The sequence below is a fragment of the Grampus griseus genome (assembly GCF_964374135.1).
Source record: "Grampus griseus genome assembly, chromosome: 1".
In the NCBI taxonomy this organism is placed as follows: Eukaryota; Metazoa; Chordata; class Mammalia; order Artiodactyla; family Delphinidae; genus Grampus; species Grampus griseus.
The window spans coordinates 167282551-167310143 of NC_139017.1; the positions used below are offsets into that span (position 1 = coordinate 167282551).

General features: G+C 37.7%; 1 protein-coding gene across 14 annotated transcripts in view; it reads left to right on the forward strand.

The window, feature by feature from the left end:
• EIF4G3 (eukaryotic translation initiation factor 4 gamma 3) overlaps positions 1-27593 on the forward strand; it is a 367019-nt gene that overhangs the window by 206973 nt on the left and 132453 nt on the right. For 9 of the 14 annotated variants that reach the window (XM_082654532.1, XM_082654527.1, XM_082654535.1 and 6 more), the window contains 3 exons: positions 2014-2111; positions 4673-4795; positions 21936-22044. In XM_082654532.1, the coding sequence (XP_082510658.1) occupies positions 2014-2111; positions 4673-4795; positions 21936-22044 (330 nt within the window). The remainder of the gene's footprint in view (positions 1-2013; positions 2112-4672; positions 4796-21935; positions 22045-27593) is intronic. The other 5 variants (XM_082654533.1, XM_082654536.1, XM_082654540.1 and 2 more) reach the window with 1 other exon arrangement.

The window sequence follows — 27593 nt, forward strand, 5'->3', positions numbered from 1 at the left end:
TACCCATTTAAGGCTGTTACTCTAGCAGTTCTCTTGTCTCTTTCCTACATTACCACTTTTTTTCTCCCTCTGCTGGATTAGTTTTATCAGCATACAGGTATATTGTTTCATTCCCATCTTTTAAAAAAAAAAAAGTTTTTTTTTTTACTTCATATTTTTGTCCACCTATAGCCCATTTTTTTGCTTCCTTTAAGACTTTTTGTTTTGTTTTTTTTGCGGTACGCGGGCCTCTCACTGTCGCGGCCTCTCCTGTCGCGGAGCACAGGCTCCGGACGCGCAGGTCCAGCGGCCATGGCTCACTGGCCCAGCCACTCTGCGGCACGTGGGATCCTTCCGGACTGGGGCACGAACCCGTGTCCCCTGCATCGGCAGGCGGACTCTCAACCACTGCACCACCAGGGAAGCCCCCTATAAGACTTTTAAGAAAAAGAGCTGTCTGTACTCACTGTCTTCATTTTCTGAAGACAGATGAGGATGCACACCTCCACCCGCACCCAAACAACTTTTGTCGAGGTCACCAGTGAATTCTACTTTGCTAAATCTTAATTGACCTCCCAGTACCATTTGACATAGTTAAGCACTCTGCCCATTCTTGGACCATTCATCTCCTTTGCTGGGTTTTTTTCATATCTGTGCAACATATCTAAACAACATAGAGTGCCTTGGTAGTTCCATGGTGATCCAGTGGTTAGGACTCTGTGCTTTCACTGCTGTGGGTCCAGATTGAGTCCCTGGTCAGGGAACTAAGATCCTGCAAGCAATGCAGTGCCGCCAAAAAAAGGTCACTATTAAAATAAATAAATAAACAGCATAGAGTGCTTCAAAGTTTAGTCCTTGGGCTTCTTTTCTGTTTGAACTCATTTCCTGAGTTACCCAGTCTCATGGTTTAAATACTTCCATATAGTCTAATTCCAAAATGGATACCTATTCACCGACTCCAGACTTGTGTCTCTTTTGGCCTACTTGATATCTCTGTTTGAAAGTCTAATGAGAATGTCAAAACTTTACATGTCCAAAATTGAGCTCTTGATTTTTCTGCCCTAAATTGTACTCTTCCTCATCTCAGTAAATAAATAAATAGCACAGTAAATAGTACCTCCATCCTTCCACTTGCTCAGACAGACCTTAAGAATTTTCCTTGACACTTGTTTCTCTCACACCCACATCCAATCCATTTGCAAGTCTGGAGGTTCTACTTTCAAAAATATCCAGTATCTCACCCCTTCTTACCACCTCTGCTATAAGCACTCTGGTTTAATAGTAATTATAACAATAGTCAAAGTTTTGAAAGTTAAAAAGGATTCATTGAGGTGGGTAGGTAGAAGAAGTTAATTGCAGGCAGAAGGGCAGTACAGTCATAGGCATGAACAATGTTGAAGAGATTGGTGTACTCAAGGGATAGGAATACGTTATAGCTTAGAGCAAAGGTGTGGAGTTTGAGAATGGTAGAAAATGTAGTTTGGAACCTGGATTCCTAGTGGTTGAACTTTATCTCTAGGCTGCTTGTTATCGGCCCCAACAGTAGGACATTCGCCAAACCTAAATGGTAGCTCCCGGTGGCAGTGGTTCTCCATAAGTAAAGGAGAAGAATTAGACCACCCCAACCCCCAAGATGATGAGATATATTCTCCTGCCCCTGACCAAACCCACACACAAGACATATCCACACAAACCTTTGTTTGAGAATCACGGTTGGAGGCAGTGGGCCCCCAGGATAGATTTTTTTTTAAGCAGTAACTCTGGTGGCAGTCTGCAGGAGTTGCTTATTTAGTTGTTTTTATAGTGGATGCTGAAGAAAAGATAGATGCTTATGACTGTTTGGGAATCATTCCTTGACCACTTCAGTAGCTGGAGGGGAGCTGGGGGAAAGAGCTGAGCAAGACGAATGCTTATTTTTGTCTGTTACTTTTTTTTTTTTTTAACTAATTGTCTAGATTTACAGTGCCATTACTAGTCTTACAGTGGTTGACAAAATAACTGAATGCTTTTTTTCATTCTTTTCTAATTCTTTAGGAGCGCCTTTTTACCCAAGTCAGCCAGTGTATCAGTCAGCACCCATCATAGTGCCTACGCAGCAGCAGCCCCCTCCAGCCAAGAGAGAGAAAAAAACAGTAAGAGATCTTCATTAAGTTTTCTCACTTTAAAATTGAATGTCCATTTACTTATCAAATAAGTTTACCCACAGCTGTGATAATTATTCACCTCAGTTCCCAAATGACTGACAATTTTTATTCCTCCCTTATATCCTCACCACTAGACTTGGAGGATTTGTATGGGCAGATAATTAGACATTGCAAGTACCCTTTGCTTAATATCAATTTTCAACATGCACTGAGCTAGCTATGCTAAATGACAACATGCCATCCAGCTCCAGAACAGGAAGTTTTAATCTTCTAAAGTCTCACTCAGTGGGAGGAATTTGAGCTCGGTTCTCACATCCTTGTTGTCCTTTAACTCTAGTCCTAGTCAGCTCTGTATTCAAATATGAATTGACAGGGGAAAAATAGCACAAGAGAAAACGGGCATAGTATTAAGGACAGCAAGAAAAATCTTTCCTGTAGAATATATTTATTTTAAGAAACAGAAAGCAGAATTTAGAAAATGTATTGTAATTGTTTTAAATAAATTACAGAGACTTTGCCTCTATCTATTCAGGCAGGCCCAAGAGAATTGGAGTACAGTAATATGAAATACGCACTGCAGAATATTTTGTAGAAGAGTGGCTTGCAATCTTTTATCCATCAGAACACACAAAATGAATGATGTTTATAAGAGATTCCCACATTCACACAAATAAAATAGGTGGGAGTGAGATCATAGCAATACTCTTGCAAGTACTCTCATTTAATAAAAATTAATGAGGTTCAGAACTTTGGTTCTTTTTTTATCAGAGACAAATTATTTGTGCACACATCATAATAACCATGACATGCCAATGTATCATGACACTACAGTTGAGAAACTGCTGTGGAAATGTTGACACAGCATGGTAGATGTTGGACTTGAAGAACACTCTCAGAATGCAGAAAAATTAATAAAGAAAATAATGAAAATGGAACACGGTATTAATAGATGTTACTGAAGAAGAAAGTAGAATAAATGAATTGTAAAACAGTACATAAAACTGTAGTAGGGGACTTCCCTGGTGTTGCAGTGGTTAAGAATCCGCCTGCCAGTGCAGGAGACACGGGTTTGAGCCCTGGTCTGGGAAGATCCCACATGCTGCAGAGCAGCTAAGCCCGTGCACCACAACTACTGAGCCTGTGTGCCACAACTACTAAAGCCCGTGCACCTAGAGCCCGTGCTCCGCCACAAGAGAAGCTACTGCAACGAGAAGCCCGTGCACCGTGATGAAGAGTAGTCCCTGCTCACTGCAACTAGAGAAGAGCCCACGCACAGCAACGAAGACCCAGTGCAGCCAAAAATAAATAAATAAATTAATTAATTTTTAAAAACCCAAAAAACTATAGTAAGCATAAGATTCTATACCTGAAAAAATAGCTGATAGTAGAAATCTTAATAAAGACTTACTCCCAGGAAAGCTTCCAGATACAAATGGTTTTATTAGTGAATTCTTTGACATTTTCAAGAAGCCAAAGCTAGCTTGATAAGCTCTGGATTTAATGACAAGCAGAGGGGGACTTTCAGCACTGTCCCAGGATGGAAGGCCTAGACCCAAGTACTCCACCTCCATTATAGCACCATCTCCACTGATGTCTATGCATAGGTAGCCTTCAAAAAAATTAAAAGAAGACCATACACATTGTTCTGTATCTTGCATCTTTTCATTTACCAATATATCTTGACAGTCATTCCATATTAGTACATGTAGATCAATCTCATTATTTCTACTGGCTGTTTGGTATTTAATTGTAAGGATGTAGCATAAATTTTTTTTTTTTTATACAGCAGGTTCTTATTAGTTATCCATTTTATACATATTAATGTATATATGTCAATCCCAATCTCCCAATTCATTACACCACCGCCGCCCCTCGCCACTTTCCCCCCTTGGTGTCCATATGTTTGTTCTCTACATCTGTGTCTCTATTTCTGCCCTGCAGACCGGTTCATCTGTACGATTTTTCTAGGTTCCACATATTGTAGCGTAAAGTTTTAACTACTATGTTCTCGATCAGCCTTTAGAATCTTTCTGTGTCTTTGCTGGGAAAAAAAACAGTATTGCAGTGAGCATCTTTACATGTATATACAAGGTTATCTGCAGCATAAATCCCTGTTTCTGAGTCCTAGGATATGGATAGTGTACATTTTGTTAGAGAACCATTTAAGGGCTTTAAAACTTTAGATAGTAACTTCCATATTTTAAAACTCTTTTACGAATCTTGTCTTATGTTAAGCATTATAAATAAAATCAGTCAATTTGGCATTGCTTAAAAGACAAGTGTTAATACTTTGCCTTTTTGACCTAGAAATTTTTCCAACTAGGTTTCATTTTAGCTTGTTGTGCTAATTAATTCAAGTCAGAGCTAATGGCCTAAATTCTTTTGAATGACCTCCTCTGGTTCCATGATTGAAATCAAGTCAGATGTGGTGATTGTCAACTGTGATGTTTGACAGATTTCCCAGTTTGCGTCTTTATACATCATATGCCTATAAATCTACTACACAGACACCCATCTATAAATATGCCATCTTATTTGTAACCTTATAGATAAGAATTCGAGATCCAAACCAGGGAGGTAAAGACATAACAGAGGAGATTATGTCTGGAGGTGGCAGCAGAAATCCTACTCCACCCATAGGGAGACCCACATCCACACCTACTCCTCCTCAGGTAAGACAGAATGTGCCATGATGGATGATGAGGTGTATTTTTTGTTCACTAACCTCTACTGAGCTCTTCTTTCTTCTGTAGCCACTTGACTGTACTTTTCCTTTCTGTCAGTTGTCTCATAGCCTCGAATATCTAAATGATATTTAAACAGACATGTTGTTTCTCTTTGTAAACTGTTATAACTTCCAACTTTTTATTGGTAATATTTCTCTGTATTGTCTTCACATTCAGAGCATAGCTGCTGCCACTCTTCCTAATGAACTATTATTGCATGGTACCAAAAGGAGCTGCATTCCTATGGAAACCTCATCATTAAATGAGTATTTTATATTTTTGATATGGAGTCTTAGGAGTTAAATGCTACACTCTGTGATAATATAAACATTAAAATTGAGAATTTAAACATTTTTATTGAACTGTGTTTGAGATGATTGCCTGTGTTATTCAGAGCATATTTAAATGTATTATAGGTATACCTCTTACTTTTTAGTACTACATAAATGAGCTTCTTGAGTGCAGGGTGTCTTCTTTAATTATTTACAAAGGTTATTAACAAGTTATGTCAAACACCTTTTTGTTCCTGTTGCAGAATGTGGTTATCGTGATCGTCTAAGAGTTCACTTTCTTGCTTTTAGACATCAAGGCTTTCCAGGAGAAGCTGAGGTTTAGCAAACTATAATAGAAAATGGACGCCCCCCCCCCCAAGTTTGACAGAATTTTGATTTCATCATGGGGTTACTTTAAATTCTGCTAAACCATTCAGAGGAGAAGAGTGATTTCAAATCTTCAAAATATCTAAAGTGAATGCTCAGCATATAAGACATAACCAAAGTTGTTAAGGTCTAGGAATCTGCTTGCTTCCCCCTCTTGTGGCCGATTGGTGAGGTACTTTTCAGAGCCCAGTTTACGGAACAAGTGATATGGATGATCAAATATAAGGCATTTCAGAATGACAGACTATTGACTTGATTTTAGTAGTACTGTATAGGTTTAAAAAAAGTTCTTTAAAAATTGAGCTCACAAACAGATGTCTAAGTTTAGAGCCCCTTGAAAATCTGTGAATTTTGAGTCGACCTAAAACTTGGGACTTTGTATAATGATGTGTTTCACTTGGAAACGATGATACTCTCTGGCTGACTTTTATCTCAGTCTTCCATCATCTAGCTAAGTATAATATGTAACCATCTAGATATATGAATTGTAAGGTTATATTAATGATTGTTAATAGGACTTTTCACCATTCCCTATTATTTCCCTAGGGATATTCCAAATCTAGAATGATGGAACAGGGCTTATACTTAATCTTGTCCCTGTACGTAAACATGGGACAAGCACCATATACACATTTAAGTTATTCACTTATGTGCTCTGTTAGGTGGGAACATACTATAGCGAAAATTTAGGATTAGTCGATCGGGGCAGTTCAATTTTGGTCTGTATTTTCCACATTAATTAAAACATTGTTACTGTCCAACTGTGTAGTTGACAACCTTTTGTTGATTTGTGTTTAAATTCTCAACTTGAATATATATTAGTATATCTTTCTGCATTTTAATTCCCTGTGGGCTGGTTTGTTTTTCTTTAATCTTACCAAGCTTGATCCTACCCTCTTCTGGTTATCTCTCTGTCCTTAGTCACAGGAATCCTTTTGCTTTTTATCTTTCCCCAGGGATCCCAGGCCTGAATACGAATGTATGTGTAATCATAAAGCCCATTAAATGTACATTTTTATTTGATAAAGGTCATCAGTCAATTATTATAATGTTGGTAGTTCTTTTTGAGGTGTAATGTTGTCTTGAAGCATCAGTTTATTTTATTAGGTAGTTTGCATTTAAATGCACACTTACCGATCTGTTGTCTTTCCAAATGCGTGAAATTCATGGAATGAATAAATAGCCTCTTAACAGACATATGTACTAGAAATATTTCATTTTCTTCTTAAGAACAACAACAGCGCAAATGTGATGATGGCAACTGACACTTGGCTTCATTTTCTAGAAATTCATGGAGAGTGGTGCACATAGAGTAGGAGAGGATATCTCTGGTTAGGGGAAGCAATCATTAATGCCTAATTGTTATGTCATGTAAAAATGTTGACCCAATGTTTCAAAAGAAGCTAGAAATCAATCTGCGAGTTTTAATCGGCAACTAATTCTACTAATAAATAGCACTATGCCAGCCAAAGAAGATCCTTTAGGTTTAACCTAAAAACTGCTAGTTTGTAGCCTTGGCCTAATTCTAAATAGATCCTAGACCACAGTCTTAGTAAGTAAGACTGCAGATGAGACAATCCTTTTCAGAATTTATGACTAAATAGTAAATACTGTATTGCTTTTGGCCTTACGGAGTACCTGCTTTGAGTCACAATTGCATGTGATGTGAATAGCAAAGCCCTTTCCCTATCATTGAGCTCATCCCAGTCTCTTCAAGGGAGACAGAGGATGCTTACTAATATATGACCGATCCTCCTGTGAAATATATACTGAGAATTATTACAGCACAGAGACGACCAAGTGGGTCATATTTATAGCACAGGCTCAAATGTGTTGGATCACAGAAACCTATTAATGATACTTGGTACAGGTGAGATAGTACAGGGGAGAGGTTTAAAGGTTTGGCTTAGAATCAGATATACTTGGTTTCAAGTCCTAGTTCCACAACTGAATTTTGTAACTTTAGCCAAATTACTTATCTTCTAGAACTTTAGCTTCCACATTTTAAAAAACAAGGGAAATAAATATCATATAGAGTTATTATAAGTATTAAATAAATACTTAAAATTGCTTAAGCTTGGGACACAATGAGCATTCAACAAATGTTATCTGTTATTAGTATTACAATTATTGTTATTTCAGAAGGCACAGAGAATGACTGGAGGAGTCTTGAAGGCTTCACAGCAGAGATGCCACTTGGGCTGAGTTCCCAGATTGGTATTCACAAAAATGGAAAGAGAGAGAAGGGTATTCCAGGCAGAGTGGTAGCATGTGCAAAAAGGCACATGGAGATGGGAAATTGAGTGAAGGGAGACTGTTACCATTTCTAGCGATAAATTGGGAAGTCAGTTGAAGGAGAGGAAGCCAGTGAGAGAAATATTCAGCAATTGGTTACTAAGTAAGGATTATAAAAAGAGTAACCCTATAATTTATCATCGAAATTGGGGCAGTTTTAGAAATGAATGGGGATGCTATTAATCATTTTGCTGGGACAACAGGCATAAACCAGTACTGTCCAGGTAAACACATTGCATGGTTCCCCTAGGAGTTAGAGGGAAGAATCAGAGGTGATTCTTCAAGCTTAGATACTGGGATTTATAGTAAAACATAACATGGAGTGTACATGGATGTTTGAAAAGGGGGATAATGAATGATTTTGGCAAGCAGGCAAGCTAAGAAGAGTTAATTGAGAGAAACTGCATTGGAGGAGGAGAATGGAGAGGAGAAACATGTTTTTGCTGCTTCTGTTTTTGTCCTGAAGAGTAGATTGAATTTAAAATTGTCCTGCTTCCTGAGTTTTAAAATGATCTGTGGAATAACTCCTTGAGATTTTATATCTCAGATGTATTAAAGATATAGAAATATGTGTAATATATGTGCCCATTCAGATGATCATAATACACAGACAGAGGTGCATGAATGGACAGAATACTAGAGTACCTGATGCTGGTCGGTCTCCACTCTGTCACTTAGATTTGTGACCTTGGGTCAGAATGTGAAGCCCTTTAAACCCCTATTTTTTGATATGTAAAATGAGGGATTATACTAAGTAATCTCAGAGTTCCCTTTTAGTCCTTAAATATTTAAGTTGGAAAGAAGGGAACATTTTTGTTACTTTCCCTCAGCCTCAGAGTCTCTCAGCTATATCTCTGTTGTTGATAGCAGTGAGGCACAAGGAACGTTTTCACATTAAGAAATGTGCCAGCTTCCTGAAAGTCATTTTGGACCCTGCAGGGTAAAAATAAGTGTATGGTGTTGTACGGTCAGCCCTCCCTATCCACACGTTCTTCATCTGCTAATTCAAATAACCAGGGATGAAAAAGATTCAGGAAAAAAAAATTCAGAAAGTTCTAAAAAGCAAAACTTGAATTTACCATGCACTGGCAAGTATTTACAGAGCATTTATGTTGTATTAGGTATTATGAGTAATATAGAAATGATTTAAAGTACCTGGGAGGTTAAATGCAAATACTGTACCTTTTCATATAAGGGACTTGAGCACCTGAGGCTTTTGGTATCCACGGGCTGTCCTAGACTCAATCCCCCATGGATACTGAGGGACAACTGTATAGGCAAGGCTTCCATAATTGTCCACTTCCAAAGGGGTGGTGAAGTAAAATCACTTAAAATTTTAAAATGAGCTATATATTTTCCTTCCTCTCCCTACTCTCTCTTGTTCTTTTTTCTGTTTTAAGAATTACTCACTTGCCACCCAAGTGAGAAGTCTGCGCACCACGATGGAGAGTAGCCCCTGCTTGCCACAACTAGAGAAAGCCCGCGCGCAGCAACGAAGACCCAACACAGCCAAAAAATTTTTTTTAATTAAAAACACAAATCTTTATTCCATATTCCACACCATTATATCAGCAAGTCCTATCTGGCTCATTTTCACCATCTCCACTGCTACTGTTATCCTCTAAACCACTTTGATCTCCCCTAAACAACAGTAACTTTCCTACTCATCTCCTTGCTTCTGCTTGCCTCTCTGTCTATTCTTTTTATTTATTTATTAAAAATTTTTATTTATTTATTTATTTTTGGCTTTGTTGGGTCTTCATTCCTTTGCATGGTCTTTCTTTAGTTGCGTCGAGCGGGGGCTACTCTTCGTTGCGGTGTGTGGGCTTCTCATTGCTGTGGCTTCTCTTGTTGCAGAGCATGGGCTCTAGGCGCGCAGGCTTCAGTAGTTGTGGCACGCGGGCTCAGTAGTTGTGGCACGCGGGCTCAGTAGTTGTGGCATGCAGGCTCTAGAGCTCAGGCTCAGTAGTTATGGTGCACGAGCTTAGTTGCTCCGTGGCATGTGGGATCTTCCCGGACCAGGGCTTGAACCCATGTCCCCTTCATTGGCAGGCGGATTCTTAACCACTGCGCCACCAAGGAAGCCCCTCTATTTATTTATTTTTTTTACTGAGGTATAATTGACATAAACATTACATTAGTTTTAGGTGTACAACATAATGATATTTGTATAAATTGTAAAATGACCACAATAAGTCTAGTTAACAGCTGTCACCATGCACAGTTACAAAAAACAATTTTTTATTTATGAGAACTTTTAAGATCTATTGTCTTTGCAGCTTTCAAATATGCAATATAGTATTATTAACTAGAGTTGCCATGCTGTTCATTACATCCCCATGACTTATTTATTTTATAACTGGAAGTTTGTACCTTTTGATCCCCTTCACCCATTTTTCCCACCATACCCCCCACCTCTGGCAACCACCAATCTGTTCTCTTTTCTATGAGTTTTGTTTTGTTTTTTAATTCTACATATAAGTGAGCTCATACGGCATTTCTTTCTCTATCTGAGTTATTTCACTTAGTATAATACCCACAAGGTCCATTCATGTTATTGCAAAGGGCAAGCTTTCATTTTTTTTTATGGTTGAATAATATTCCTCTGTGTGTACAGGTTTATTCTTTAATATGTTTCCCTTGAAAGAATATAAGCTCCAGAAGCTAAGGATTTTTCTGTTTTAATCACCAGTGGGTTCTCAATGCTTTGTATGTGATAGATGCCAGGGGGGAAAATCCACACATGTGAGTGTGTGTGTGCACGTGTGCGCATGCATACACTCACATACACACCTTTCTAAAGAATGCGTGTAGGAGAATTCTCTCTCATTTATGAAAGAAGTATGTTTTGGTCCTTTTTCCTGGTACCATTTATTTTTTTTACTTCCTAATCTTCATAATGTTTCTCAATTGGGGGCAATACTTCTTTATCCCCAGGGTTTGTATATGTTAAACACGTGTGGTATTTATTACAATGGCTGTTTTAAAGTCATTGAATGGGACTTCGAAAAGTCAGTTACATATAACATATAAATAATGAAATGTGAAACGTTCAAATAGCCTCTTATGATAACAGTAAATTACATCAGCATCTTGCTTATATTTGTATAACTATTTGGAGTCTCTGGCTTTCTCTCAGTGGATTACAATAAGGGTCAGCAATCATCTTCTGTAAAGGGCCAGATCATACACATTTTTGGTTTTGCAGCCAGCTGTCTCTTTCACCACTACTCAACTCTGATATTGTTGCATGAAAGCAGCCATAGACAATATGTAAATGAATGGCTGTGGCTGTTCCAATAAAACTTTCTAAGTATCCTGTAATTTTCATATGTCAAGAAATATTGTTTTTTAAAATTCCCCCAACTATTTAAAAATGTAAAAAGTTCTTATCTCATGGGAAGTACCAAAATAGGCATGTGGCCCCTGGGCCATAGTTGCTGGCCTCCTGTCTACAATTACCTCTGTAATGAAGCATCCTGTATATACACATTTAAAATAGACAGTAAATGATGGTGGCCTCTCTTTGGGTAGAAACAATATAGGTTATGTAAAGAGAAATGAATTTTATTTACTTTTTAAACTGCCAAATCTAATTTTTAAATTTTTATACAACTTTTAAAGGTTACTTTCCATTTACAGTTATTACAAAATATTGACTATTTTCCCGTGTTGTACAATACATACTTGACACCCAGTAGTTTTGTATCTCCCACTGCCCCACCCCTATATTGCCCCTCCCCCCACACTGATAGTCACTAGTTTGTTCTCTATATCTGTGAGTTTGCTTCTTTTTTGCTATATTCACTAGTTTGTTGTATTTTTTAGATTCCACATATAAGTGATATCACACAGTATTTGTCTTTATCTGACTTATTTCAGTTAGCATAATGCCCTCTAAGTCCATCCATGTTGCTACAAATGGCAAAATTTTCATTTCTCTTTTATGGCTCAGTAGATACCGGTGTGTGTGTGTGTGTGTGTGTGTGTGTGTGTGTGTGTGTGTGTGTGTGTGTGTGTGTGTGTGTGTGTGTGTGTATCACATCTTTTTTATCCATTTATCTTTTGACGAACACTTAGGTTGCCTCTGTATCTTGGCAATTATAAATAATGCTGCTATGAACATTGGGGTGCATGTATCTTTTCGAATAAATGTTTTTTCTTTTTTTGATATATACTCAGGAGTTGAATTGCTGGGTCATATGATAGTTCTGTTTTTATTTTTCAGAGCATTTCCATACTATTTTCCACAATAGCTGCAGCAGTTTACATTCCCACCAACAGTGTACGAGGGTTCCCTTTTTTCCACATCCTCACCAATATTTGTTATTTGTGCTCTTTTTGATTCAGTTCTTCTGCCCACTTTTTAGTTGGGTTGCTTTTTTTTTGATGTCATGTTGTATGAGCTGTTTACATATGTTAGGTATTAATGCCCTATCCATCATATCATTTGCAAATATTTTCTTCCATTTACTAGGTTGTCTTTCCATTTTGTCGATGGTTTCCTTTGCTGTGCAAAAGCTTGTAAGTTTAATTACGTCCAATTTGTTTATTTTTGCTTTTATTTTCTTTACTTTAGGAGGTGGATCCCCAAAAAATATTGCTGCAACTTATGTCAAAGAGTATTCTGCCTATGTTTTTCTCTAGGAGTTTTATACTGTTTGGTCTTACATTTAAGTCTTTAATCCATTTTGAGTTTATTTTTGTGTATGGTGTCAGAGAGTGTTCTAATTTATTTCTTTTACATGTAGCTGTCCAGTTTTTCCAGCACCACTTATTGGAGAGACTGTCTTTTCTCCATTGTATATTCTTGCCTCCTTTGTCATAGATTAATTGACCATAAGTGCTTGGGTTTATTTCTGGGCTCTCTATCCTGTTTCATTGATCTATGTGTCTGTTTTTATGCCAGTATTGTACTGCTTTGATGACTGTAGCTTTTTTGTATAGTCTGAAGTCAAGGAGCATGAATTCTCCAGCTCTGTTCTTCTTTCTCAAGATTGTTTTGGCTATTTGGGGTCTTAGGTGTTTCATATAAATTTTAAAATTATTTGTTCTAGTTCTGTGAAAAATGCCATTGGTATTTTGACAGGACTTGCATTGAATTTGTAGATTGCCTTGGGTCGTATGGTCATTTTAACAACATTGATTCTTCCAATCCAGGAACATGGTATATCTTTCCATCTGTTGTGTCATCTTCAGTTTCTTTCATCAATGTCTTAGAGTTTTCAGAGTATTGGTCTTTGCCTCCTTAGGTAGGCTTATTCCTAGATGTTCTGTTCTTTTTGATGCGTTGGTGAATGAGATTATTTCCTTAATTTCTCTGATAGTTCGTTGTTAGTGTATAGAAATGCAACAGATTTCTGCACATTAATTTTGTATCCTGCAACTATACCAAATTCATTGATGAGCTCTAGTAGTTTTCTGGTAGCATGTTTAGGATTTCCTATGTATAGTATCATGTCATCTGCAAACAGTGACAGTTTTACTTCTTCCATTCCAATTTGGATTTTTTAAATTTCTTTTTCTTTTCTGAATACTGTGGCTAGAACTTCCAAACCTGTGTTGAATAAAAGTGGCAAGAGTGGGCATTCTTGTCTTGTTCCTGATCTTAGAGGAAATGCTTTCAGCTTTTCACCATTGAGTATGATGTCAACTGTGGGTTTGTCATATATGACATTTATTATGTTGAGGTATATTCCCTCTATGCCCACTTTCTGGAGAGTTTTTATCATAAATGGATGTTGAATTTTATCAAAAGCTTTTTCTGCATCTATTGAGATGATCATATGGTTTTTATTCTTCAGTTTTTTAATGTTGTGTATCACGTAGATTGATTAGCAGCTATTGAAAAATCCTTGCATCCCTAGGATAAATCCCACTTGATCATGGTGTATGATGTTTTTAATGTATTGTTAGATTTGGTTTGCTGGTATTTTGTTGAGGATTTTTGAATCTATTTTTATCAGTGATATTGGCCTGTAATTTTCTATTTTTGTAGTATCTTTGTCTGGTTTTGGTATCAGGGTGGTGCTGGCCTCATAGAATGTGTTCAGAAGTGTTCCTTCCTCTGCAGTTTTTTTGCACTGTTTCAGAAGGATAGCTGCTAACTCTTCTCTAAATGTTTGGTTGAATTCATCTGTGAAGTCATCTGGTCCTGGACGTTTGCTTTGGGAGTTTTTAAATTACTGATTCAATTGCAGTACTGGTAGTTGGTCTGTTGGTGTTTTCTGTTTCTTCCAGGTTCAATTTTGGGAGGTTGTGCCTTTCTAAGAATTTGTCCATTTGTTCTAGGTTGTCTATTGTATTGGTGTATAGTTGCTTGTAGTAGTCTCTTATGATCTGTTGTATTTCTGTGGTATCAGTTGTAACTTCTCCTTTTTCACTTCTGATTTTATTGATTTGGACCTTCTCCCTTTGTTTATTGGGTAGTCTGGCTATAGGTTTATTAATTTTGTTTATCTTTTCAAAGAACCAGCTTGTAGTTTCATTGATCTTTTTTTGTTTTTTAGTCTGTATTTCATTTATTTCTTCTTTGATCTTTTGTTTGTTTGTTTTTGCGTTACGCGGGCCTCTTACTGTTGTGGCCTCTCCCATTGTGGAGCAGAGGCTCTAGACGCGCAGGCTCAGTGGCCATGGCTCACGAGCCCAGCCGCTCCACGGCATGTGGGATCTTCCCGGACCGGGGCACGAACCCGTGTCCCTTGCATCAGCAGGCAGACTCTCAGAACCACTGCACAACCAGGAAAGCCCTCTTCTTTGATCTTTATGGTTTCTTTCCTTCTACTAAGTTTAGGTTTTGTTTGTTCTTCTTTCTCTAATTGCTTTAGTAAGGTTATTCATTTGAGATTTTTCTGGTTTCCTGAGGTAAGCTTGTATTGCTCTAAAATTCCCTCTTAGAACTGCTTTTGCCACATCCCCTAGGTTCAGCTTTTTTTTTTTCATTTGCCTCTAAGTATTTTTTAATTTCCTCTTTGATTTCTTCAGTGATCCATTGGTTGTTTAGTAGCATATTTTCTTTCCTCCATGTGTTTGTGTTTAGTAGCATATTTTTCATCCTCCATGTGTTTGCAGTTCTTTTCTTGTAGTTAATTTCTAGTCTCACAGCATTGTGATTGGAAAAGATGCTTGATATGATTTCAGTTTTCTTAACCTTATCAAGGCTTGTTTTATGGCTTAGCCTGTGATCTATCATGGAGGATGCCCCATGTGCTCTTGAAAAGAAAATGTATTCAGCTCCTTTCACGTGGAATGCCCTTTATATATCAGTTAAGTCCATTTGGTCTAATGTGTCATTTAAGGTCTGTGTTTCCTTACTGATTTTCTGTTTGGATGATCTGACCATTGATGTAAGTGGGGTGTCAAAGTCCCCTACTATTATTGTGTTACTGTCAATTTCTCCTTTTATATGTTAATATTTGCCTTATATATTGAGGTGCTCCTATGTTGGTTGCATATGTATTTGAATTCTTTATCTTAATCTTGGATTGATCCATTGATCATTATGTAGTGTCCTTCTTTGTCTCTTGTAACAGTTTTTATTTTAAAATCTATTTTGTCTGATATAAGTATTGCTACTCTGGCTTTCTTTTGATTTCCATTTGCATGGAATACTTTTTTCCATCCTCTCACTTTCATTCTGTGTGTTTCTCTAGATCTGAGGTGAGTCTCTTGTAGATAGCATATATATAGACCTAATTTTTGTATTCGTTCAGCCACTTTATTCCTTTTGGTTGGATCATTTAGTTTGTTTATGTTTAAGATAATTATTGATATGTATGTTCTTACTGCCATTTTGTTACTCGTTTTTTATTTGTTTTGTAGGTCTTTCTCTTTTTTTGCCTGTCTTCTTTAGCTCTCTTCTATTATGATTTTATGACTATCTTTAGTGTTACGTTTGGATTCCTTTCCTTTTTTGTGTATATATCTATCGTAGATTTTTGGTTTGTGGTTAGCAGTCTATATATATACATGATTGTTTTAAGTTGCTCATCTTTTAATTTCAAATGCATTTTTTTTTGGCTGTGCCATGCAGCACATGAGATCGACAAGCAGGATCTTAGTTCCCCAACCAAGGCTCGAACCTGTGCCCCCTGCAGTGGAAGCGTGGAGTCGTAACCGCTGGACCACCAGGGAAGTCCCTCAAATGCATTTTTAAACCCCTACACATTTTTAGTCTTCTCCTCTCATGATTACTGTTTTTGATATCACATTTTACATCTGTTTTGTGTATCCCTTAACTGCTTATTGTGGTTATAGATGACTTGACTACATTTTTTTGTCTTTTTAACCTCCCTGCTAGCTTTATGTATGTATGATTTCCTACCCTTAGTGTGTGTTTACCTTTACCAGTGAGCTTTTTTATTTTGTAGTTTTCTTGTTGCTGGTTGTGTCTTTTTTTGCCTAGAGAAGTTCCTTTAACATTTGTTGTAAAGTTGGTTTGGTGGTGCTGAACTCTTTTAGCTTTTACTTGTCTGTAAAGCTTTTGATTTCTCCATCAAATCTGAATGAGAACCTTGCCAGGTAGAATATTCTTGGTTGTAGGTTTTTCCCTTTAATCACTTTAAATATATCGTCCTACTCCCTTCTGGCCTGCAGAGTTTCTGCTGAAAAATCAGCTGATAGCCTTATGGGAGTTCCCTTGCTTTTAATATTCTCTCTTTATCTTTATTTTTGTCATTTTGATTATGGTGTGTCTTGGTGTCTTCCTCTTGTGTTAATCCTGTGTGGGACTCTCTGCACTTCCTGGACTTGGGTGACTGTTTCCTTTCCCAGGTTAGGGAAGTTCTCAGCTATTGTGTCTTCACATATTTTCTCAGGCCCTTTCTCTCTCTCTTTGTCTCAGACCGCTATAATGTGAATATTAGTACACTTGATATTGTCTCAGAGGTCACTTAAACTGTCCTCATTTCTTTTCTTTCTTTTTTTTTTTTGCGGTACGCGGGCCTCTCACTGTTGTGGCCTCTCCCATTGCGGAGCACAGGCTCCGGACGCGCAGGCTCAGCGACCATGGCTCACGGGCCCAGCCGCTCCGCGGCATGTGGGATCTTCCCGGACCAGGGCACGAACCCGTGTCCCCTGCTTCGGCAGGCGGACTCTCAACCACTGCACCACCAGGGAAGCCCTCTTTCTTTTTTCTGTTCGGCAGCAGTGATTTCCACGACTCTGTCTTCCAGCTTACTGGTCCATTCCTCTGTATCATTTAGTCTGCTGTTGATTCCTTCTAGTGTATTTTTCATTTCAGTTATTGTATTCTTCATCTCTGTTTGGTTGTTCTTTATATTTCCTAACTCTTTGTTGAAAACTTCTCACTCTGTGTATCCATTCGTCTCCTGAGTTCTTTTGTCATCTTTACAATCATTACTCTGAACTCTTTCTTGGGTAGATTGCCTGTCTCCACTTCATTTGGTTTTTCTTCTGGGGTTTTGTCTCGTTCCTTCATCTGGAACATGTTTCTCTGCCACCTTATTTTGTCTGAGTTTCTATTTGTATTTTTATGTATGTGGTAGGTTAGTTACATTTCTCAAACTTGGAAAAGTGACCTTCTATAGGGAGACATCCTGTGGGTCCCAGCAGTGCACTCCCCTGTTGTCACCCAAGCTGTGTGCTCTAGGGGTTCCTCCTAAGAGGGCTGAGTGACTCCTTCTGTTGTGGAGGGCTGACTGTGTGGGTGGTCTGGTGGGCTTTGTTGGCCCCTAGTGTGATTGGTTGCCAGGCCATGCCTTGTGTGGATGCTGCTAGCTGCTGTGTGGTGGGGCCTGGTCACGAGGTGGCTTGTTTTAGATCCCTAGGGGGCCCTTGGGCTAGTGCCGGCTCACTGGTGGGTGGAGTCAGGATCCCAAAGACTCCGAGGCTGTTGCCTGTACTACACCAGGTCCTGGGATTAGTGCCTGGGGTTAGTAGTGGCATGCAGAGCTGGTTCCTGAAGTCTGGCTGAAGGGCCCAGGGATCCTAGAACTTGTTTCAAATCATTGGTGGGGGAGCCAGTTCCTGACACAGTTTGGTATGGGATCCAGGATGTCCTGAAGCTTGTGTTGGCCTGCTGGTGGACGGGGCCTGGGCCAAGCTGGTCCCAGGATAAGGTCTGGCCTGCTGTGAGTGGGCTGGGTCTGCAGGCTGCAGGATCATAGTTTTCTTGCATCCGGTGTCTGCCTCCTGTTGGATGAGACTGTTCTAGAGGCTAGTGCAGGCTTCCTGGAGGGAGAGGGCAGTGCATGCCCGTTGCTGGGTGGAAGTGAAGTGGTTCTTGGCCCTTTGGTGGGCAAGGGCATGTCTTGGCGCACGTCTAGAGGTGGCTGTGGGATCACGACGTCTTTTGGCAGCCTGTCTGCTGATGGGTGGGCCTCTGTTCCTGCCGAGTTGCTTTGCCTGAGGTGTCCCAGCACTGGTGCCTGCAGGCTGTTGTGTGGATTTAGGGTTAGGTGTTGGAGCTAGTGAGTGAAGATGGCAGCCACCAGCAGCAGTGGTCACACAGTAGAATGTTCCCAAATATGGCTGCCACCAGTATCTGTGTCCTCAGGGTGAGCCACAGCCACACACACCCCCACACACATACCTCTCCAGGAGACTGCCCAAGACCAGCAAGTAGGTCTGGCCCAGGCTCCTATCAAGTTACTGCTTTTGACCTGGGTCCCAGTGCGCATCAGATTTTGTGTGCACCCTTTTAAGAGTGAAGTTTCTTTTGCCCTCTGTCCTATGGGGCTTCTGAAATTAAGCCGCTCTGGCCTTCAAAGCCACATGCTCTGGGGTTTCATCTTCCCGGTGCAGGACCCCTGGACTGGGGAGTTGGACATGGGTCTCAGAACTCTCACTCCTACGGGAAATCCTTTGCAATATAACTATTCTCCAGTTTGTGGGTTGCCCACCCAGGGGTATGGGATTTGATTATATCACGAGTCTGCCCCTCCTACCCGTCTTGTTTTAGTTCCTTCTTTATGTCTTTAGTTTTAGAAAATCTTTTCTGGTAGTTTCCAGTCTTTTTCATTGATGGTCGTTTTGAAGACAGTTGTGATTTTGGCGTGCTCATGAGTGAGATAACTGAGTCTTTCTACTCTGCCATCTTGGCTGCTCTCGAGAATTGAATTTTAAATTGTACAAAGAATATTAAAGACAATCCAGATTTTGTTGCCTCCTTTTATCTGTTGGTACTCTATTTAAAAAAAATTAATTCTTCCAGTGGGCCCACATCTACCAGTACCCCTTCAGGCCAGTATTTCAAATTTAGTATGTAAATCTTCAACAGAGTAGATTCTCAAGTAGAGTTCATACAGGAAATTCACTTCTTGGGTACCGTCAAGTATCTGATATCTTGCCATTCTTTAAGTAAGCTTCCTTAACATTGTATTTGAAAAGTGAGAATTTTTTTTCTTCTGCCAATCAGAGCTTTGATCTTGAAAAATTTGATGTGGGGAGGGAATTTAGCATTGACATAAATTATGAACTGTTGAAACAATGTGATGTTGCCAGATAAACCCTAACCTTTTAACCTGACTTCCTGAGCATCTTTGTTGAATTGTTTTATGTTTTGATATCAATTGCCCTTCCAGTCTGATTTTTATAAATTTTAACTCCTACTAACAGTGAAAGTGACTGAAGTGCAGTGATTTTGAAATTCATTAAATATATTCTCAACAGGGTTGATCATGTCACCTGAGAAGAGATGAAATTAGAGGTTAGCTAAAATTTGAGATTATCCTAAATTAAAATTAATCTGAAACAAAATGAAAGTATTGATGTATGTTGTATGTTAGTATGTTATTTTCTTGGTCCTATCAGAGGCTTAGAGAATGTTAAAGCTGAAAGGCACTGTAGGATCTTCAGTTCCTTTTCAGTTGACAGCTAAGGATTACCTTTGTGTGGTTTGTTTTTGTTTTTTTTTTTTGGCTGCGCCATGTGGCATGTGGGATCTTAGTTCCCCGACCAGGGATCGAACCTGCACCCCCTGCATTGGAAGTGTGGAGTCTTAATCACTGGACTGCCAGGGAAGTCCCCAGCTGAGGAAATTGAGTACTTTCCTAGCATTCCGTGGCTATATAACTAAGTACTAGATACTTGGATTTGGAACTATGAGTTAACCAACATGTTATCTCACTCCTTTCTTATAAATCTTTATACATAACATCTTCCTAGGGCTTTGTTGTTGGAAAAGTGCCTGTGCAGTTGTCTTTTTAATATGATTGAAGGTATTTTAATCTTAGATTGAAAAACTCTCTGATCTGTACAGATTTATAGGTATCAGCAGTCTTTTACTGTCTTAAAACTCCCACCTTAACCATGTATGTCATTTATTTTGGTGACCTACTTTCAGCAGTTACCCTTTTTCATTGGTTATTAATTTCCCTGACTATTAGAGTAGTTAATATTTTCTTTCTTTCTGGTAAAGGACACAATTTACAGATCTTTCTTTCCTGGGTTATGTGGATAACTATTTAATAAATATTAAAGAGTATAGACTCTTTCCTTTGTTCTAGAGCTGTTTTCAACCATAGAATTGAACTGAGTCCCTACAGTCATCCCTCAGTATCCACAGAAGATTGGTTCCAGGACCCACGGATAGCAAAATCCGTGGATATTTAAGTCTTTTAGGTATTAATGGCTAGTACAATCAGGTCTGTGTATCTGCGGTTCACACATCTGTGGGTATAGAGGGGTGACTGTTATTTTCACTTACAGCTGGGAACCCTTCCTAGTTTTTGAATTTTAATAATAGAATTTTTTTCCCACTGGAGCTAAGGATTCAGAGTAGAGTAATCATGGTAGTACTATCCATTTGACAGTGATTCAAAGTGAAAATAGAAACTCTTTCATTTTTTACATATGGAAATATAATTTTAGTGGTCTTCATTTAGAAGTTTTTGTGGAATATGAGTACTTTCATGGTCTATAATGAATAGGTGAGATAATACTATTTTTCCCATTTTTATCTGTTATTTTATACATTACATATAGTCCTATATAAATTGTATGTTGTACATTGTGAAAAGCATTGTTAGTTAAATGACATACGGTAAATGATAGGTGTTTAACTCATATATTTCATTTTATATTCCTACTGTATGTGAGACTTACTGACTCGAAAATATTTTTCATTAACTCCCATTTTTGAGTGGCCCTGTCTACCCCCAATTTCCCCATCCCCTCCAAAAAAAAAAAAATCAGAATTGTGCAGGGAGCTCTGCTCTGATAGCACTGATAGAATTCAACATAGACGATTATAGCTATCAAAAAATTGACCTTAGATCTCCGAGGAGAGACACTGCTTTGTTGTGTGGCTTTTGTGTAACCCTCAAATCCAGAACAAATACCTAACTGGAATGTGATGCAGACTGAATGTTCTTGTTCTTTCTTGTGTAATTCTTTTTCCCTCTAAGTTGAACAATGCCTGCAATTTTTTTCAACCTACTCTGCTAGGATTTTGATGGGCATTTTTTATTCCATATACTGGCTGATTGAAAAGGATAGTTTTCTCTTAGCTCTGAAAAGCCAGATACTTTACTCAGATTTCAGACTCTGAAAAGATATCATCCTTGACCCAGAATCTAAAGACATTTTAAGGTGAAAGTTTCTTTAAAGGCTTTCCAAGTTGCATTTCACCTGAGTGGTTATATGGACAAATGGTAAGAATCACCTTTCAGTATTGTTTTCTTGAATCAGTAACTGGTTTTAAAACCCATCATGTTTTGTTTGTCCTCTTTTTGACTGATGAACTACTTTGCTAGGTAATTTATAAATGAAGTTGACCAAGTCCCTTTGGTCTTGACTGGGAGGATGCTAAATTCTCTCTCAGATGTGACATAACTGTTAGATTGAAAGTCTGTCCTTAGAAGGAACACTGGAGAATGCATTATACTAATGATTGTTGTGCTGTCTTCTCTTGCTGTGGTTAATATTAATCATCTCTTTTCCTTCCCCTTTCCTGCTGCCTCTTTTCCTTTTCTTCTTTGTCTTCCCATGTACTCTTTGAATTTATTATACTGGCCTATATATTTTTTCCTTGCTTTCTGTTTTTGTTTTTGTTTTTTTTAATTTTGTGATCTCCTGCCCTACTTTGTCTTCCCCACTTGCCTTGGGTTCCATGTTGCTAGTTTTTATGTTCGCACGCTCATTATCACCCTTTTTTGTACTTCAAATCCCAGCAGCTGCCCAGCCAGGTCCCTGAGCACAGCCCTGTGGTTTATGGGACTGTGGAGAGCGCTCATCTTGCTGCCAGCGCCCCTGTCACTGCAGCTAGCGACCAGAAGCAAGGTTTGTGTATGACTGTTTTCCTCCCTCTTACCTTTAGTCTCTTTCTTTCTTTTTTTTTTTAATTAATTACATTGCCCTCAGCATTTAGGAATAAAAGTAAAACATGAGGATTATTTAGATACCCACTTTTAAACAAAGCTTTGAGATGGAAAAATCAGTGTTCTACTTCTAAGAAAGTAAAGTAGGTATGATTAGTAAAAATTTTTCCTGCATTCTATTAATGCCTCACTGTCAATGTATATTTATAGGTAAAAGCTTACCTGCCTTAAACTGTTTCTTTTGGAACAAGCTTGGGGAAAATAAATCGATGTATATATTTTACCAAATGTTGGTGAAATAAGTACACATACTGCTTCTTGGATTATAAATAGGAAACTTTAAGGGAAATCTCATGCCAGAAAGTGGGTTATCACAGTCTCTCTTTCCTGCCTAGTTGGATTTAAGTTGACCTTAGCTAAAATTGGGAGATAATTCATTAGACACAGAAGGAAGCAAGTTAGTTTGTTCATGTTTCTGATTTCATTCTAAGAATGAATAGAAGTCATATGTGTTTTCTGTTTTCTTGAGTTATTTATTCCTCCAAACCCCTTAATATTCCATAGCTGATGTATACTTTCTGTACTTTCTAAAAATTATTCTTTAAAAAGCATTGGGGGGCTTCCCTGGTGGCGCAGTGGTTGGGAGTCCACCTGCCGATGCAGGGGACACAAGGTTCGCGCCCAGTCCGGGAAGATTCCACATGCCGCGGAGCGGCTGGGCCGTGAGCCATGGCTGCTGAGCCTGCGCGTCCTGAGCCTGTGGTCCGCAACGGGAGAGGCTGCAGCGGTGAGAGGCCCGCGTACCGCAAAAAAAAAAAGCATTGGGAATTTGCACACAGTCAAAGTGGAGGTATTTAGTGGCATTGTTTTTTCACTGGATTGCAGGATGATAACACAAACTTCTAATGTGTGGTTTCAGTGTTTCCTTACGGCATGCAAAGATAATATGGTGTTCTTTCCCTTTAGTATTCAGGAGCCTAGTAGACTTGAACAGAGACAAGTCCTAAATTTTGTTTTATGAAATAGTTTTAAACCACAAGATAGATAATAAATCCTAAACTGGCATGCTTCTAAAAGTTTGCAGTGTCAAATACTTCTTTCAGCAATGTTCAGAGTTAGAGACTCATAAACGCTTAAAGTTAAATTTTTTAATATTAAAGCCATTCACCATGCAGGAGTGCAGTTTGTAGGTATTGTGGAAGGCTACTTCCTACCACCAATAATCAAGCAATTTTGAGTCAAAATTCAGAATATTTTCAATCTGAGTGGAGAATTTTCAGGGTATTCCCTTCAAAATGTCATTACTTTTGCACAGTTATAATCCTTTTGCTAGTTAGAATTGTGCTAAACATACTAAATAATTACCATGCAGAGAGGCCTTAAAATATATCCTTTACGCTGACTTTCTCTAGCTGGGCTACAATACAAGGAATTCATAACATATCTTGATGGTGATAGCTCTGACCTAAGATTTTTGGATTAGGTAGATACCTGCATCTTACCATATTTAGGCCTTGATTTGCAGAAGGAGGAATGTAGAATTCTTTGTTTCCTCTCAGTTTTTTATGCTTAGTGGAAATTTGAATAATAAAATCAACATTTCAAATTGATGTTTGATATAGATATGAGTGAATTGGAAAATGTTCGACATTACCTTGATGAAAAGAAAAACTTCTGTTTTAAGTATATTTCATAGAGCTTATAGTAACTTTTTGGAACTACTGCTGTCTTCCTCTAGTACCAGCTGTTCTCCAGAAAACTCAGTAGTTCTAATCTTCTGTTTCTAATTCTATCCATAGCTTGTCAATATATAGAATAGTTTTCAGAGTAGTTTTCTTTTTTAAATTAAATATATGTAATTCAAATAAAATTAGAAAGCGTTCATCATTTTTCAGAGAATTCTTTAACAGTTAAGAAAGTTTTAAAAAATTTCTTCTTAACTGTAGATTCATTTTGAAATTAAAGTAGGATACAAAAATGCACTGTTTTAAAAAATTGTTATATTACCCCCAGAAACAATAGATTCTGCATTCTGCAGTCAGATTGGTTTTTCTCTCTTGATGGAAATATCATTACGGAGGGTTTGTACTGGGATCCCACTTTAGCCCCAAAGTCTCCCACTAGCTTGATTCACCTAAATACTTCTTTTTCCATAACCCCCCCCTTTTCCCCTCTGAATTGGAAGAATTTAGGATTTGAGATCATTTTTAGATTCTTGAATTGGAAGAATTTAGCATCTGAAATCATTTTTAGGTTCTAGTTATATGACCTTGGACCTGTGACTTAATTTCTAAAACCCTCAGTTTCCCCCTCTGTAAAATAGGAACGTAATAGTTTTTATCCCTTTGGTGATTGTAAGAATTAAAGGACACTATGTATATATGGTATTTGACCCATTTCCTGGTACATATTAAGTGCTTGATAAATGTTAGCTGCCATAATTAAGTGTCTGATTTTCTCAGTTTTTGATGTGAACAGCTGGAATAGTTACATGAAGACCAAGTTTCCAGACAAATATGCCATTTCCCATTTGTTTTGGTACTTGATAAAAACCCAAGGAAGACCTCAACTTGACTTGTAGAAAGACTGTTGAATGAATTAAAATCTTCAGTTGGTGTGATAGTCTAGAGACACAGCTTAAATGATTGTTTGATGTTTGAAAAAATGCATTCAGCTCAGCGTATTGAGGATATGGTATGTATAATTAAATACAAATAAAAGTTATTTGAGCCTTAGTCTTAGTGCGTTTTGAAGGCTCTTGATGTAGAGTAGGTATTCAACGAATGGTATTCTGTTGTAATTCAACCAGTTGTACCAGTGTAGCTCAACTGGGGCTCTTTTGGAATTTAGGACAGGACTATTCTCTGTCAAATGAGACTGTCCCTCAAACTGCAGGATGCTTACTTAGCATTCTTGGTCTCTCCCCATTAAATGATAGCAACACCGTTTCGGTCATGTGTGGCTCCTGACAACCAAAGGGCGCCCATCTAGGAGCTTGGTTCCACCACTCTATGAGAATAAAAGGGAGGAGTTTTTTCTTTCTTATAAATTTGACATTCATTATAGAAACTGTGGTTAAACAGAAAGAAAAATTATCTCTTACCTCATTATCCAGAGCCATTGTTAATAATCTGTATGTAATTCTAGACTTCGCTATATGCATCTATGTTAGCATTCTGTATTTTTTTTGTTACCAGTAGATTTATGCTCCACGTGCAATTTTTGTGCCCTGCTTTTTAGAAAAACATGTCTTTTATTATAAACAACTTTCTATATAATTAAATACTCTTTTAAAAACTTATTTCAAATGATTGCAGTAATTACCATTATATGCCCCGACCATTATTTCTTTAATAAGTCCCTCATTGTTAGACATTTAGTTTATTTTTCTATTATAATTTTAGTTTATAATATAAATATTTAGTTTATCTTTCTATTATAAATATTGTTGCTTTAAATATTCTAGACCTGTCTTTTCTCTTCAGTGTTTATTTCCTTAGAAAAAATTCTTAAAGGTGAAATTCCTGCAAATTCCTAAAAATGGCCAAATGGTATAAACATTTTGAATGCAGTATATTAGATTTCAAACTATCATGGCTCTGAAAAACATACTCTTAATAGTAAAAGTTCTTAGAGAAATAAAATCAGTGTTCTTTATTTAGATCTACTCTATTATACCTTTCAGCTTTCTGTAGTAAAAGTTTAATGAATTAATTAAAGGACTTATTTCAAAATAAGGAGCTCTCAAAATAATGAAATTTTTTTTTGTTTCTAATTTTCTTTATTAATGTTAGCTATTTCTCAAGAGTATATAGAAGTTTCAGTCATAGGTCTGCTTTTGTTTGATATTTTTAGTATCAGAAATTTTATTTCCCAAAATTAATAATTGAATTGACATACTCTTACTAGGTTGTTAATGTGAGATTTACTATTTTCTGCTGTTTAATTTAATTCATCTAGGTTTCATTCAGTGGTCATAAAGGGTAATATCCTTTTTTTAAAAATTAATTAATTAATTTATTTATTGGCTGCATTGTGTCTTCGTTGCTGAGCGCGGGCTTTCTCTAGTTGCGGCGAGAGGGGGCTACTCTTCATTGCGGTGCGCGGGCTTCTCATTGCAGTGGCTTCTCTTGTTGCGGAGCACGGGCTCTAGGTGCACAGGCTTCAGTAGTTGCAGCACGCGGGCTCAGTAGTTGTGGCACGCAGGCCCTAGAGTGGGTGGGCTTCAGTAGTTGCGGCGTGTGGTCTCAGTAGTTGTGGCACACAGAGTTAGTTGCTCTGCGGCATATGGGATCTTCCCGGTCCAGGGATCGAACTCGTTTCCGCTGCATTGACAGGCGGATTCTTAACCGTTGCGCCACCAGGGAAGTCCCAAAGGGTAATACTCTGATGTACTTTTTAATAGTGGTATCTTATAATCTGGGTTACCCATGTAGCAGTTACTCTGGTTGAGTTGGAAAGTATTTTCATCAGAGATATTTTAATAAATACGTATTTATTTTATATATATCACATATATGTAATAAATATAATAGATGTATTTCTTTGAATGTTTTTGTCTCTTGCCCTGGCAACTTAGTCTGAAATATTTGGCATTCAGAGCCTATTGATCTTATTTCTCCACTACAGTAAATAGAGTTAAAGAAACACTGGCATCTAAGCCCATCGATTAAAGTGAATTTTAAGGCCAGTAAAAGTAGTTGCAGTGAATGAATTAGCCTTTAACAGCTTAATTTTACCATCTGTTTATCTGATCAACAAGCATATTTTCTTTGGCAGACTTACTTAACTAAAAGTTATTGTAAACACTCAACTTCACTTATGCATAAAGATTTCTGGCAGAGAAAGTAAAGTCCCTTTCAGTTTAGATTGTCTTTCAGCAGTGCTTAAAATTTTTGTTTGCATTTGATGAACATGCTCATGAGTAGCTGTTTTTCCACTGGAGCCTGTTTATTCCACTAAGGAAACACAAGGCTGTAAACCAGTCTAATCTCCTTTGGTTTCATCTTCCCAGGCATGAATCATGTATCAGTTTACCTGGAATTTTAAAATATAGAAATTTTCCTGAGTTAGCTTTCCTTTCATTTTTCTGGTTTATTATGATTATCAGTTTATTAACCTTTATTATGATTATCAATTTATCTCACTCTTGCTGTCATTCTTTTTCTGTCTATATACAGATGTACATTTTCTGTATTATTTTAATATATATTGTTTATTTTTAATTGGACTTGATTATCTGAATATTAACGTTGGTTTCTCCTTAAAGAATTTTTTTTTTTTACAACTGAAGATACAAGATAAATTTCCATTTTTATTCCTTAACATTATTTCTAGTTATATGCCTCTTTTAAGAAATGAAAGTTAATTTCTAAATGAATTTTTATGCTCAGGAACTTGATTTCACTGAAAATAAACTTCATTGATAATAAATGACACCGTGATAGTTTTTATTGAAACAGTTTTTTTATACAGGTAATACATGTTCTTTATAAAAATCCCCCAAATGCA